Genomic DNA, 15,585 nt, shown 5'->3' with positions numbered 1-15,585 from the left:
CTGTCCTCTAGAACGTCACCTGCTGGGTTCTGGACTAACATTTTGAACTCTCAGTGTTAGCTTTTTGTCCATAAAAAGGAACCACATTTGAAGACAGGGAGATTTAGCAAGGTGCATCCAGAAACTGTATGTTTTCATCCAGAGTCACTGGGTTCAATGACACACACTTGCTAATTATTGCCAAGTGACAAAGTCATATGATGATGCATGTACCCGCTGTGGTGTGACCCATCGAGTTTTCAAGTCCCTGATATGAAGACACATATTCATTCACTAACGTTTTTCCAGCGAGTAAGCCTAAAAAGTCTCTTGTAAAGTGTTTGATTAGGTAAAAGAACAACAAGTCAGACAACAACAAGGCCATTTTTTCATAGAGTTCAAACAGAATCCTTTTAGCAGCCTTTTAGTGTTTCACCTGTCGTTGGCTGTTAAAACAGCTCAGGTTTCAGGCACTTCTGCATTGAATTCAATTTTAAAACCTAAATCTAAATCCATCGTTCATAATAATAACATTTTTAAAAGACTTTTGCTCACAAAAATGCACCAACAGCAGATGGACAGGTTCTGTTCAGTAACTCAAATTAGCAGAGAGTTACCAGTTACAGCTTCCTATCCTTGGAGGACAAACTTTTTCCTGTAACATAAGCATGTTATTTTTTTAAATCATTATTATTATTTACTTTTCTATACTCCTTTTCAGTGTACGGGCATTGACCACGTGCTTTTTATTGCTGTAAAGTTTGGCTGTGGGGACTGACTCGCTCTCCAGTGCCTATTTCAAGAACTGCAGTTTTTGGTTTCAGCTCTCAGCTTGATTCGCTTCAGGATTCACTTTGGAGTGGGTGATTTCCTACAGTCGTTGAACGCAGCATTAGTTCAACCAACTTGTTGCTCATTCAGAGAAACGCCTCCTATTCCTCCTCCTCCTTCTGCTCTTCTAAGCTCAATCCCTGCAGCTCTCTCGCTCTCACTCCTGACGGGTAACTGGAGCATGAACATGGCTGCTAACCGGGTGATCATTTACGGTGGGAGAGGCGCTCTGGGCTCAAAGTGTGTCGCGTATTTCAAATCTAAAGGATGGGTGAGTGGTGACAGCTAACGCTAGCATGCTAGCACTAATAAACGGTGAGCTAACTATATTTCTCTTTCTCTGTGCACTAAATAGTGGGTCGCCAGCATCGACATGGTTGCAAATGAAGAAGCTAATGAAAACGTGATCGTGAAGATGACGGAGTCTTTCACCGAGCAAGCAGGACAGGTGCTCTACAGATCTTTCTGGCTCATCAGTGCAAAAACTGAAGCGCTAACAGACAGGAGTAGGGCTGTTACTGCGACAGCTAAAGTCAGACTTTTCATATGACTTTAGTATAACTCTAATGACATTTGTTTGTTTTTTTATTTTATTATTGTTATTATTGTTGTTATTTTTATTACAACTATTTGCATTGTTCAGTAATAGTAGAGTTGCTAAAATGTGTGTAAGCTAATGCTGCGTTCACGTCAACTGAGAAAGTGGGGATTTCGGATTTTGTAGTAGAGAGATTATGATAGAGTCAGATTACTGTGATGATTTTCTTTTTCTTATTTGTTTAAGCAGCATTAATGGTTATTTAAACTATACTTCTTTTTCTTGAACACCTTAGTAGCTTTTATAGTTCAAATCTGTTCATTGAGAGCGTCTAAGGATAGAGAGGGTATAAAAACCCAAGGTAGGTAAAACTATTAAAGCTGATCTGAGCGGTCTTATTTGACACACAGAAATATATTTAGCATTTGATGCATCTCTTTTTGCCCATTTTATGTGACTTTGATTAAAAATCGGTAGCATCCCTTCTCTCTGTATAATTGCTTTTGGTAAGATATTTTTTGCACTTTATAAAATAAAAAGTGTGTTTTTCGAAATCTAACAGTACACTGACTGAGTGAGGATAATTTCTACAGCTATCCTCCTTTGTTTGTTTACCAGAACAAACACTCTCCAGCTGATGCTTAGTTGACATTTAAATGCCATTCAGCTCGTGCGTCAGCCCAGTGGCTTTATGTCATTGTGTTAGCAGTTAGCTCTCATTTTGTGCAGGTGACGGCAGATGTGGCCCAGTTGCTAGGGGAACAGAAAGTGGATGCCATCTTGTGCGTGGCGGGAGGATGGGCGGGAGGAAACTGTAGTTCCAAAGGTCAGAGTTCAACCTTTTTTTTTAAATTATTATTTGTTTTGGTGTTAATAATCAGCCAGCTTTCCTGCAGTCTCCCATGCATAATTGTGAACTTGAAAACAATTTGCTGTGTAATTAAATAAAGTCTAAGGGATATTTGTGATTAGACTTTTTCTTGAATCTCATTTACTTAGAAGTGTTTAAATCTTGTTCTGCGGGGCCAAAAGCTTGCCAGATTGTTGTTCTGCCAGTTAGCTTTTTGGTATTTATTCCATAGCTGTACCTGGCAGCAAAGGGAAAGCAGCAGTTCTCTTGAAGTGCCAGAATTGATGTGCACTGTGCAGCTAATAAGAATTTTGTGGTTGCCGCAAATTCAGCCATTTCAAACATTTGGAGGATAAGGCACTCAGTTTCTGGCAAAGATGAAAAGACTGGCATTATTGAAGCTACTCAAAACAGCTGGTCTACCCGGCTCAGATTAACAACTTAGTGTATTAAATCTTTACAAATACCAGTGTTTATAAACAGCAATTCGCCATTTAATAGATGAGTTACGTGCCAGCAATGATTTTTGGCAATGAACGGTTATCAGGCAGTCTGGTAAGACTTCAGGACGTTTCTGGTCCAAGCCAAGAAATAATCTGACACAGTAACCCTGTAAAAATGGTAATTTGATCTTTTTTACTCAAGTTTTTGTACAGATCAAACAAACCTTTTAGAGGTACTCGTAGCTTTCGGCACTGCTTTGAAGAGCCAGGCTAAGATGTTGTTCTCTGTATTCTCCTACAGACTTGTACAAAAATGCCGATTTGATGTGGAAACAGAGCGTGTGGACCTCAACCATCTCCAGCCACCTTGCTGCCTTGCACCTAAAAACAGGCGGACTGCTGACTCTGGCTGGAGCTAAAGCAGCCCAGTCAGGCACCGGCGGTGAGGCACACAGTTTTTGTTGAGTGTTTACTGTTCTCATCATAGCGAACTGATGGCCCGCTCCTCAGGGTTACAGACTTTGACCAGGGTAATTGACACACTGATCAGAGGCGCACCTGCTCACAGCAGTGTGTGCGATTGGGGGCGAAATGTGTCGATAACATTGATCCAAGAAGCAAAACAGAAGGGAAAAAGACAGAATCGCTGATGAGCTCTGCAGCAGCAGTGGTGCTCACTGGTTAGTGAGTCTGTTTCACGAACAAAAAGTAATTGGTTTGATTGCCAAAACAGCATGTTTGTCCACCACAAACCTTCCCCTGTATTGTTGAGCAATCGACTCAACCATGACCTGCTTAATCGTTTTAAGATATCCGGGGCAAGAGTGAATAAATAAAAAATAAGGTTAATGAAAGTAGATAAATTAGACCAAAGGAAAATTTAAATTTAATTTTTCCCCAAAAAATGGGAAATGGGTGTAGCGATTTATTGAAATGTGCAAATTTGGATTAATCGCTCCATACAACATGTTTTCACTTCAGTTCTTTTCGTAATCTGGCAAACCTTGGCTGTTTCTCGCCATTTGCCTTCCTTCACGAATAATATCTTCTTGACATCCAGCCTTCTACTGAAACTATTTCTCATGAGGCTTCAGGAGTAGATGGATTCATTGAAGGGCCAGATGCATTCCTCAGTTCCTGTGTCAGGTTTTTCAGGGATTTTTTTTCCTGCTTCTTAAGGATAAGACTGTCAGACACTGTTCAGATGCTGTAGGTAGTATTTAAGGTGTATCACTCCTGTGTTTTGGTTAATAGTTCTTCAGCATTCATCTTGTTGGTGCAAAATCCTATTTTATATCTGTGAAACTGTGATATCTTTGGCTTTGTTTTTGTATATTAAATTAATGAAATTAGAACAAATTAAGTTTGTTTTTTGCGACAGGGTGCTAGGAACAAAGTGTCTAAAATTAACAACAATTTTATGCCTAAGTGTTTATTCACATACTAGAACAGGCCGTCCATGGGGTTGTTTAATACTCAGCCACTTAAACAACCAATTAAGACAGAGTCCAAAGAAATCACTTTATTTAACTTAATTAATTAAAGTCCACATCTATGATTAATTAGTATAGTCAAATACTTTGTTAGTTGCAGCCTTGTTACCATGTGATACTGCTCCAGCTCGTCAGCTCATGTAGTGTCCATAAAGGCTTAAATCCAGGGCCATGTGATTTGTAAAAACCCCTCCTGTGACCAAGCTGGCCATGTGATGGGCTATGATCCAATTCTACAGCTACACAAAGCCCTGGCTCAGCAGCCCACACAGAGCCGAAGAGCTCATTGGCTGCCGGCTTAGGAAGACAGTGACTCAGCAGTTGTTGGTCCTCACACAATGTCCCCATGCAGTGTTTTAACTTATCAGACTAAAGCATTTTAGTTGTTCTCTGCAGTACGAGCATTTAGGTAGCGCTCTGCATAGTAAACATGTGGGGAAAAAATCTTCAAATTCTAATTAAACACAAGGCAATAACAAGTACTAAATGTTAAGAAATGTAACAAACGGGTTTAAGAGGCACCTACACTCATCCTTTATTTTATTTATTTATTTATTTTTTGAGTGCTTTGATCAAACAAGATGAGTGGAGAGTTAATGAGCCAAATCCAGATCATCTATGAAGAGGAAACAGGAAAGGATATTAGGATGAGTAATTGTACTGACTTTGACTTTGTTGTTGTTCATCAAAGTTTAATGGATGAAAAGGCTGTTAAATGCTGCAGGTGTGTGAGATAACAGACCAAATGAAGGGAATCGCTTAATACACTGACAATGTACGTTGATTTTGAGTTGACCAAATGTTTAAAGTAGTTAAAAGTTCTTGTCATACTCGTCTTTCAGAGGGATTTACGACGCAGCAGATTTTACAAACTCAGGCTTTCTTTGTGTTTGCTGTCTTGACAAAACCTAAAACCCAGTCAGAGATAACGGGCATGACCCTCATAACAGGGACCACAAAAAAATAGGCATTTTCTGCATCATCTACATGAAAATTCCCTTTTTGTACATTTCCAGTTTGTGTAGTTTGCATTTCTGTAACTTTACTTTAGAGCTTCATTTTGGTGGTGTTAGTAAGGTGTGGCCCAACATGTGTAAAGTGTTTTCCTTCAGTAAAGAATATATACTGCATTTGGGGCAAGTTGTGAAAAGAAACTAAAAACGTGGCACTTTCAGCCAATTTCAACCCAAAACTTGGTAAAAAAAACCTGCTCACGACTTGGTTCTGTGTTCAGCGTAAGTTACCAAGGTTGGGTTTAGGCTCAACATACCCCAGTAGCACATCAATCTTGTTTCTTAGCTCCTTTCTCTGAGGAGCAAACCCAATTTACTAGAAATCTGAAAGAAAAAACAAAAAGCCAGCAGGTGAAGAAAAGGTTGGAAATTTTATGACTGCCCTTTTTGAGAATTTGACCCCACAGTTAAGCTTAAGAGCAGAGTTTGAACCCCAGACAGTTCAAAAGGAATGCCGAGCTCTTTGCTTGGCCTTGTGAAATTTTCATGGTTTGTGATTATCCTCCCAGATATGCAACTTGTAGCCTGTTAAATTCCTTGGAGAACTCCATTCTGGCCTCATTTAACATTCACTAGATGATAAGTCAGTAGTCAAACCAGTCTCTCATACACAACAGAGATGAAGACACTATGAAGAGACTTCCAGTGGATGCAGTGGTAATCCTAGAGTCAGTATATAACTTGTTTTACTGCAACCAGTTGCAGCTGCTGTTAGGTAGAATCACTAAATTATCAGCATGAGATTTGGAGTTTAATCATTTGGTAACTATTGAGTGTGTCTGTTACAAGACTAAATAATTAAGCTTAGTTATTGAAGAATAAAGCAGATGAGAGAGGTGACCAGCATGATGGCTCAGCGGTTATCAAACGTCTAATGCAAACTATAACAACTCAAAATTGCAAATTCACAACATGTTTTGTAACTATTGTATTGCAGATAATAATGTGAGTCTGCATAGTGTAAATTCTATTTTTTCCCTTCTTTCCAAAATGTTTTCAGGTGAATGTATGTGTATCCATGCAACAGAGCCAGAAATCAGATTTATGTTTTTTAATAATGGGCTGAACATGTCTCGTTGTCTAAATTCACATTCTAATCTGGTCAGTATACAGTGAGTGGATGCATTTGCAAGACTGGTATTCCTTACTAGTGTTTGCTCGTGCAGGAAAAACAAAAGCTTGATAGCAAAGTCATGCCACCACCCCTAGTTTCTATTGGTTGGGGATTTATAAGCCTCTCATAAGATCATTTAGGGGGAAGAGACACTTACTGTTTCCAGATGCTGAAGAGTCAGAAAATTCCTTCTCCCAGGCTGGGTTCATGTGCAGATTCAGTATGCAAGTAAGCAGACTGTCAAGCCTTAAGTCGATATTAACATTTACAAACCATGTAAAAGACAGGGAAGCATTTGAAAGTCTCAAGATGTTCCTCACATAGATTCACAGACGTCTGGTCTGTCCACTTGACCCCTCTCAACAAATCAGTACCGTCCACTTTCTGTGTAACGATTATATTGTGTTGTGCGTTGCCTTTTGCAAGCTGAATTTTCTCCAGGAAACTAAAATAATAATGTTTCCACTGCAACCCCCAGGCATGATAGGATATGGCATGGCCAAAGCAGCCGTCCACCAGCTGTGTCAGAGTCTCGCAGCAAAAAACAGCGGGATGCCTGCCGACACTGCTGCTGTCGCTATACTACCGTGAGTACTGAAATAAAACACAATCAAGATGTACAAAAGCAGGTCTAGCATGTGCTGTCCTTAAAGGAACAATCAACAAAAAGTCTTCTCTGCTAGATTAAAACTAGAAAAGTCTATTGCTCTCTTCTCACCCTCAGATTAGTTTGTATTTACAGCAGATACAACTGGAAAGCCAGACTTACAGGAAACAAAGTTATCAGTATTGAATAATTAAAAGCAGTCCTTACCAGCTTTCATCCCCAGTCTGTTTTTTAAAGATTTTAAAACGTAGTCGAGATAATCCTGAGCACACTTTATGTGTAAAATCTCTGGTTTATCCCTGCTAGCAAAAAGCAACAAACTGAAGCTAATAGAATTTAATAGCTTTATATGGCCTGGCATGATTTTATTAACCTTTTAAAATAAGAAGCTACAATAGTTTTTAATATATTTTTAAGCTTTTTTTGACTGTACAATTCACACAAATGTGCTTTCCTCAAAACATAAGTTGCTCTTTTTATTATGAGAAAACAAGTGGCTTTAATTATATTATACAGTTACTGCTCATTACTGTGTGTGGTGAGTTTTTGCACCTTTTTTTTGCGTCTTTTTCCACACTGGGTTTTACAATTTTCACCAAGGAATTGTCTGCAGGTGCCTCTGCGCTCCTGTTCGCCCTGCTGACATGGACTAACCTTGGTGTCTACTTTCAGAACCCACCTGAATTGTTTTTATGGGGTAAAAATAGTTGATTTTGTGGTAACACAGAAACCCCTAGATTGCCTGTATTAGCAAAAGCATGTATGACAAAAAAGATTTCTTTTTCTCCTTGGATAGTGTGCTGGTGTTCCGCTTGCAGGGTAATACTGTATATTGCTTCTTCTAGTGTGTTTTTAATATTTTTAGGGAACAGATTTGTCTCTAATCCATATCCAGCAGCGGACTTTTATTAATAAAACAGGACTGACAAACCGGTAGAATGAATTCAAGTCATTTTTTGTGCTACAGACGCAGGTTTAAAAATGTGTTCTGTATTCACCATAACATAAAAGTCATGTATAGAGCTGCTTTAAATACACCAGCACGGCAAGCAGTCGGTGAAAGGACTGAAGATGAAAGCTATAAAATTAGCTGTGCCACGTATTCTTTGTTATGTTGGATAGATAAGTACGAGGTGAGGATAAGATGCAGGAATAAAAGATGAATAAGGGTGTCCGTTCCAGGCAGTGGATCTGCACATGAATGCTTTAGATGAATGACACGCAGCTGTATTTGCATCATTGCGCTCTCTCTTTAGTTATTGGATATAAAAGCAGCTTTTGCACTGTCATCATGAGAAGAAAGAAATGTCTTTTTAGGGGGTGTATCCACCCCTCGCGCTCTGTTTGGCTGCATTTTCCTCCAGTATGGGGCCAGGCTGCCTCTCCAGCATACTGTCACATCTGTTTAACATTAGCCCCATGACTTGCATTTCTGCTGCATGCAGGTCTCTGATGCTGTGGCACCACCATATAGTGACCCGAACATTTCTGCAAAGCACAGTATAGAATGAAAATGATGTTTACCCATTGTATGGCTTTTGCAGGAATACACAGTCTGACAATACAGGATTGCCCTGGCAGATGATAACACGCCCAATGCAAATGTCCTCACTCAAGCACATTAACTGCAAGCCTTATTGTCTGAGCGATGGCTGTTTCAAGTTTAAAATAAGCCTCCTGTGCCTTTTGCCATAATCCCTAAACATTTTTTTTTAAGCTGAATGTTGATGTCTAACTTATACGGAATAATCAATTTTCCTGTAAAATACAGTTTTAGTATGCTTATGAAATGACTTCAACCCCTCAGAAACTGCATGTGATATATAGTATGTGTGGAGATGCTGCAGTCTGCACGCCCTGCTTCCTCTGTGCTGCTCAGACGCAGCTACTCACCCTGATTGTCATCTGGCTTCATTTGGCAGCGTTACCTTGGATACGCCGATGAACAGGAAGTTCATGCCTAAAGCAGATTTCAGTACCTGGACACCGCTGGAGTATATTGCAGAGTGAGTGCCAAAGCAGTCTTTTTCTCTTCTTTGTTTTTATTTAGATTGGGGGTGTGTATATATGTTTTTATCAATTTTCAAATGGTGAAATGTTCAAGATGTTCAGTTTTATAGGAGCCCTATTATTTGCATTTTAAATTAATATACTTCTTAAATGCTTTGATATCGTTCAACTGCTGTACAGCTCCTCTGCCTGTTTCTGTTCACAACGGCCCCCCTGCTGACTCTCAATTGTTCACACTGTTATTAAGACAGCGTGGGCAAAGAAACAGAATTTCTTTCTGATTGTTCAGCATTGGACTAAGAAGCTCTTTGATTCTCAGGGGCTGACACCGTAATCGTCACATTTACCTTTGATGCTTGGGATCACAGAAACACTTCCAGCTATCAAACTACGTTACATTAAAGTGACTGGAAATACCTGAGGATGTCTAATTATGCACAAGAATGAGGAGGCATGAACACAGAATACAAAGTGTTTTGCAAGTAGCTGCTTAAAAATTCTGTTAGGACAGATTTGTTTTGCTTATATGTATATTATGTATTCTGACATCTTCATGAACTGGAATGGGTTTCTTTTGAGGATCTGAAGGTTTGGCTGCATATGAATATTATTAACCCAAAAAGAAATAAAATTTAAAATATAGAATTGCACCACAAGATGGCAAAATAGACTTCTTCTGGGGTTTTTTAAACAGCAATGAGACAATTAAACTTCTATTAACAAATAGAACTTTGAGCTACATGAGCCACTCTGCCTTTACTTAAAGCTTTGATAAATTTGTTAATTTTTTTTAATCCTTGGTGTACAACTGAATGAACGCTTTGGCTTTGGCTGCGTTTATGTCTGTGTCGGCCAGTGAAGATTAGATGGGATTTGATCCACTTTGATAATCCCTTAGGAAACAGATGAGGGTCTGGAGACAGAAATAGAAACAGTCTATGTGACCCGAAATTAATGAAGGTGGCGGTTAGTTTGTTTTAGCACCTATTGTTATTCTGTGCTTACCTTTCTGGCCACTGTTCATCTATTAAACCAAACTGATTTCCAGTATAAGCTATTTTTACTTAGATTTTATGTTACTGTTTTAAGTTAACAGACTAACTCACGTTGTATTTGAAGGCATCTTTGGTGCTAGGCTTGTTAGATTTTAGATTCATGATTTATGCTAAATACATGACTGGAGGAGTTATTGGCTTATTTAGCTAAAAAAACCCACAAATTTAGATATGCTGATCAGTTATTCGGTGTGTAACGGGGGATGAACGGAAAGAGTTGTAAATGTATGCAAAGAATAAGGTTACAACTACAGACAGTATATTAAAGAAAAATATAGCTTTGACATCGACCACTGATCTGCGACATCCTGTAATGAAGCTCTAAGCTGACTGTTTTCAACATAAGATGCACATGTATTGAGCGAGGGGCAGATCTGAGTGAGAAACTAACTCCGTGACCATTGCGTTGTATTTAACTGCAGTTAACAGTACCATTTTTAGGCTGTGAATTTGCAGTCATAGAGCAGGATGTCGCCCAGGGAATAAAAGCAGCCCACCAGAGGGAAAGCAAGAGAGAACTGACGCTGCCAGCATCTAATAAAACAATCAGGGGAATATGATTGAGGTGTGGCTCATCTTCCAGACACATCTCTGCCTCCTTGACTCCAACAAATGAACTGGAAAAAGCAAACACACTTACTAAGAACCAAAAGCTTCAGCACATTGTACACATATAATATATATAAGAATGAACATGAAAAGGGATTGAAGATTTTATTCAACTACTCAAAAAGTCCCCCCCTCCCCCCCCCCTTTTTTTCCCCTCCTCAGAATGTTCTTCAGCTGGGCCACCGGGGTGAACCGACCATCTTCAGGAAGCCTCATGGAGCTGGTGACCTCCGGAGGCGAAACCCAGGCTGTTGCTGCTCAGTAGAGGACAGAGCAGCTGTGGGGGTGGGGGTTAGTAGGGAGGAAGCGATAAAGATGGATGGAAACGGATACAGAGGCTTGAGGAGAGAAAGGTGAGAGAGAGATGGAAGGAGTGATGAGGTGTAGAGGTGAAGAACAGAGCTGGAGACAGAGAGGAGCTAAATAAAATGGGTAGGTGGAGCAGAGATGACCAGATGGGTTTGTTTTGGAGGAGCGGGGCTTTCTTTGCAAATACAGCCTCACAGCGCCATCTAGCTGTCAATCATTGTAACTATCTGACTGTAACAGCCAATCAAACTGTCTTCAATCTCTAGTAACTGAAATATTCTTCACGGATGGACCATCAAGGCTTACCTAGCATATTTGATTTTATTTCACTGAACAGTGATGTGAAATTGTGGTAACTGAGCATTCAGAGTAAACGGTGTTATAAATATTTTAGGCTTATTTCATCAGATGCAAACAAGAGGTAATAAAATTTACTAATGTAGCTTTAAACTCAAACTAAAGTGATGTCCTTCCTTTTCATTGTCATAACATTTTTAATACGGGTAATTGCTGAAAATCAATGAGCAGTGGCTTATCTACCCTGTGATTTTTACCACATTTTAAAGTTCATTCTTCTGAAAAGCACATTGGAAACCTCATAATCACATCCATTAGCCATAGCAGTTCCCTCTAAAATGTAACACGTGACAGTGACCAGTGAAATGTGTGAGATCCGTAGACCTTTTTAGTTTCCACTGTTTAGGTCCTCTACCACTGCGGAAACTCAGTCGAAGAAAGCCGCTGTCTTCTCTCAAACGGACAATAACGCTTTAAAGTGGAGTGGCCTTATTTGTTTTTTGTATGTAGCTATCAAGTCAAAGTGTCCTTGCTGCCTGCAGTATGAAAAGTGCTCTGTTCCTGTTGTGGGTTTTCTGAGTCATGTGTTGTAACTGTGTCAATATTCACATTAAATCAATCCAAAGAAAATTGTCATCCTGTTTGAAAACAGCAGTTGAAGTTTAAGATGCTTTGGTGTTTGTAAAATTATATTTGTTTTTTAAAAAAAAAATCTAGTGAGACATAAATAATAAAGCTCATGTTGCAATAATTACAGTTGATACTGTATTTTCAGATTTGAGGCCCACTCGAGTAGTTTCACAGTAGTTTCTCTGGTTCTTTGTCTTATCAGTTACAGATATATAGACTTTCACATCCTGCCCTAAAGTCATATTTGAGTGTAACGTGTTTGGCAGAAAAGAGACAAGTTAGAGTAAAAAATTAATTTACTTGATTTCTTTCCCTCAAGTAGCTGTGGATTATTTTTTTAAGCGACATTTGGTAAGATAAGGTAAGCTATACACCACTCTTCACAGATTTGGGAAACTCCTTAGTGATAAAAGTCCAAAATAAATTGTTTGGCTTTTAATTAGTGGGGAACTTCTAAAAAAAAAATAAATAAATAACAGGAGAGTTATTGGTGTCCCTCAAACCACTGGCACTCATGTATGGGGAATAATTGTAGCAAAGAAAATTAAAAACAATGCCCAAAAACCTTCTATTAAATGAATCTATGCAAGGCTTTCATGGTAGGTTTAGAAAAGTACCAAAAAGCCTTTATTTTAGTGAGTGAGCATGTATCGGGCCTTCTTTGAGGTGTGCAAACACAGTGGTTAACAAATGTTTTAAAATGTAACAAAAACAAAACACAAATATTGTAGAAATCTGCCAAAAACTTGTTTAAAACTAACAGTTATATTAATATGTATTATGTCATAAACCACAAACTTTATTCATTTCAAATTTGAGCCAGCACACTGAACAAAAATTAATCAAGGTTAACATTCAACCACTAAAATGTATTTTTCTTTTCAGGAAGTAAGAAAATAACTGCAATTTGGAAATTAATCAAACACGAATCGTCTTTATTGTTTTTTGCCTTTTTAGAAAAGTAAATTCATTGATTCAATTCAATTTTATTTATACAGTGCCAAATCACAACAACAGTCGCCTCAAGGCGCTTGTGATAATGATTGATAACACCAATTATATTTTAGCATGAAAAAGTGTGATTTCCATTAAAGAGCTTTTGCGTATTGGTGGAGTAACAATTACAGAAACAGAAAAACTGACTTTATTGCCAGTGCTTTTAAGTTAGAGCAACTGTGTCGTAAACATTACACTGGGACATGTGGTCTAATAAATTTGCACTGTACCGACTTCCAAGGTGGATTCCTTCATATTATTATTCATATAGCAGGATTATAAGTCCTTCACTACCCTGTTCACTAAAATTCTAAGTCAGAAATCAAATCTCATGGTTATATGAGGACAATTCTTGTTCTCCTTTTACATGCGGGACTCTTGTCTTCAAATAAATAAGTGAACATAAAATTGATCAATGTATAAAGTCTGATCAAGTCTTTAGTGTCGGGATCAATCCTCAGTTTTCGATTTCACATTTGTCATTTGAATTATGAATTATTTGCCACAGAGATGCCCACTAGATGGTGCTGTTAAATAAAGAGTCCCACTGCTTTACTGCCACTCTGTGTTTTTCAGTGGAAGTCATATTAATCAAACGGATGAGTTAACACCCAGAGCTGAATATGCAGTGCCATGCATACACAGTATAAAAATAACTTACAGAAGGACCCTTTAGCATTCACTCTCCTGCGCACAACTGATTTCTGAGCATCCAGGCCTTTCACCTTGGCAAATGCAAATTTGCAAATACAACAGTGACATCTGGGAAGGCATCAATTTAAAACTTGGATTATGGCAAATAGATTATTTTACAGCCCCATTCCTCTTAGCGCAAAATGTTGTTGTTCAACCAATCCATATATTCACCGTCAGCGTGGACCAGAATGCACATAAATAGACTACGGGGCAGCTGCTGGGCCTTAGTCTTAAACTCTACTATTTCTCCCGGATGGCCACAGTTCCAGGGGACTATATGGCTGTTGACAAGCACGCTGCAATAAATCACCATGCTGAGGATTAATAGGAAAGAGCAAAGCGCCCCAGCTCACTGTAGCTGATATGTATTTATTCTAGGTGGCGTAGCAATTCATCTCACTGTGTACGGTGTGTGTCCGTGCGTGTGTGTGAGTGTTTGTGCGAGGGGCCCAAGGCGAATTCAACACGTCTATGCATACATTACCTCCCATGATGCCAGTACTATAGAGTGATTGCCCATGGGGATCGAGTCAATGTTTATCACAGAAAGCGTTTCAGCTGATCAAAGATTACCGCTGAGACAGAGCATGTTGTTCCTGTTTCAGCTGGGGCAGATAAGTTGTCACCCAGCGCTACAGGTGCTATTGTTTTGCGCAGTGTAAACCTCTGAGAAGCAAATTATTTGTATGTCACAGGTGCCGCGGTGCTCTAAAGCGAATTTATCCGCGGTGCTCTTCCTCTAAGCTGCGGCGGCACGCTTTTCACATCCGATCTGATAGCGCGTGTAAATGTAGGTTGACCAATGTGATTTAAGAAAGGTCTTGTTCACATAAACAGCAAACAAATTCTAATAAGGTCAGCACGACCATACGGTGGAATGGGGCAAAGCAACGTAGTGAAATGGAAATATGCATCTTCCATCACTTTTTACTATCAGTATACAACAATTCAACTGACAGGTGAAGTAAATAATGTGCCATTACAATCCAGTGTTGCACTGGCAAATCTTTGATCCTCACATTCGTGTGGGTGATACTTTGACCTATTGTTGGGAACCCAGCACACCCCTTCATGGCAACAGCGCTCTCCAACAGCAGCGACCTCTCCCAGCAGGCTAAAAGCTGCTCAGGAAAACAAAGAGCCCAAGGCATTGATCCAGTTTCCAAACTCCTCAGAGCCCAGTCAGACTGAGCGTCCCTGAACACCCCTAATCTGCAGCACGTGAGGGACCTACATGACATTAGGAAGATGGTTTCGATGTTGTAGAAGAATGCACTATATCATCATCTTCTTCTGTTGCTTCTGCTTTAGGGGTTGCCACGGCAGATCATCTGCCTCCGTGTTACCCTGTCCCTCGCGACCTTATCTGTCAAGCCAACCCTCTTCGTATCATTCTTCACTACATCTATGAATCTTCTTTGTGGTCTTCTTTTCTTGCCGCCTGGCAGCTCAATATTCATCAGCCTTTGTCCCAACATAACTATCCCTCTGCACCCATCCAAACCATCCCAGCTTCGCCTCTCTAGCTTTCTCTCCAAAACTCTAACCACAGTTTCTAAATCATACATCAAAGCTGGTCTCGCTACCATCTTATAAGCCTTCCTTTTCACTCTTGCCTGTATCCTTCTGTCGCAAATCAAGTTTTTAAACATCAATGGCAGTTATTCTGGGTTAATATAACTGTAGATATCATCAGGCAATAGGATCACACCAGCCTCACGCGCCCATCTTTGAACCCAACCTTCATTTTGACCTCAACTTTACACCCGCTAAGTTTTGTGACGGCATATGCATTGTTGTGAAAATAATTCACTGACAAATGAAGTCCACAGACAGCCATAAAATCAGCCGCCAAAGTACTCAAAGGCAGTATTTTTCCTCCTTAATTATGAATGTCTCTATTACCACTCACTGTCCACCGTGCTTAATGCTATACTTATGTGATATTAAAAGAGGGACAGTTTCTGTTCACCGGGAGGAAACCAGGTGCAGTTTCTTGAGACCACAAAGGCTGTAGTGTGTAGTATGGAAACTGAACACTGAAAAGCTTTAATCGCCATGACTAATATAGAACCGGTATTTGTAACATGAGCAGAGACAACCTGCGTATTTGAA

The 15,585-nt window shown here is 39.5% G+C and overlaps 1 protein-coding gene across 1 annotated transcript; it reads left to right on the top strand.

The window, feature by feature from the left end:
* Nucleotides 1–891: 891 nt before the first annotated feature.
* Nucleotides 892–11,899, top strand: qdpra (quinoid dihydropteridine reductase a). Its single transcript, XM_085178473.1, has 7 exons — nt 892–1,081; nt 1,166–1,258; nt 2,078–2,174; nt 2,943–3,083; nt 6,740–6,848; nt 8,791–8,874; nt 10,705–11,899. The coding sequence occupies exons 1-7, from the start codon at nt 992–994 to the stop codon at nt 10,805–10,807; spliced, it is 717 nt and encodes a 238-aa protein (XP_085034599.1). The 5' UTR covers nt 892–991; the 3' UTR covers nt 10,808–11,899.
* Nucleotides 11,900–15,585: the final 3,686 nt, after the last annotated feature.

The sequence above is a fragment of the Neolamprologus multifasciatus genome, chromosome 2, assembly GCF_963576455.1.
Source record: "Neolamprologus multifasciatus chromosome 2, fNeoMul1.2, whole genome shotgun sequence".
NCBI classification, from domain to species: domain Eukaryota; kingdom Metazoa; phylum Chordata; class Actinopteri; order Cichliformes; family Cichlidae; genus Neolamprologus; species Neolamprologus multifasciatus.
Note: the sequence above shows the minus strand (reverse complement) of the source record. Positions and strands in the feature narration are given on the sequence as shown.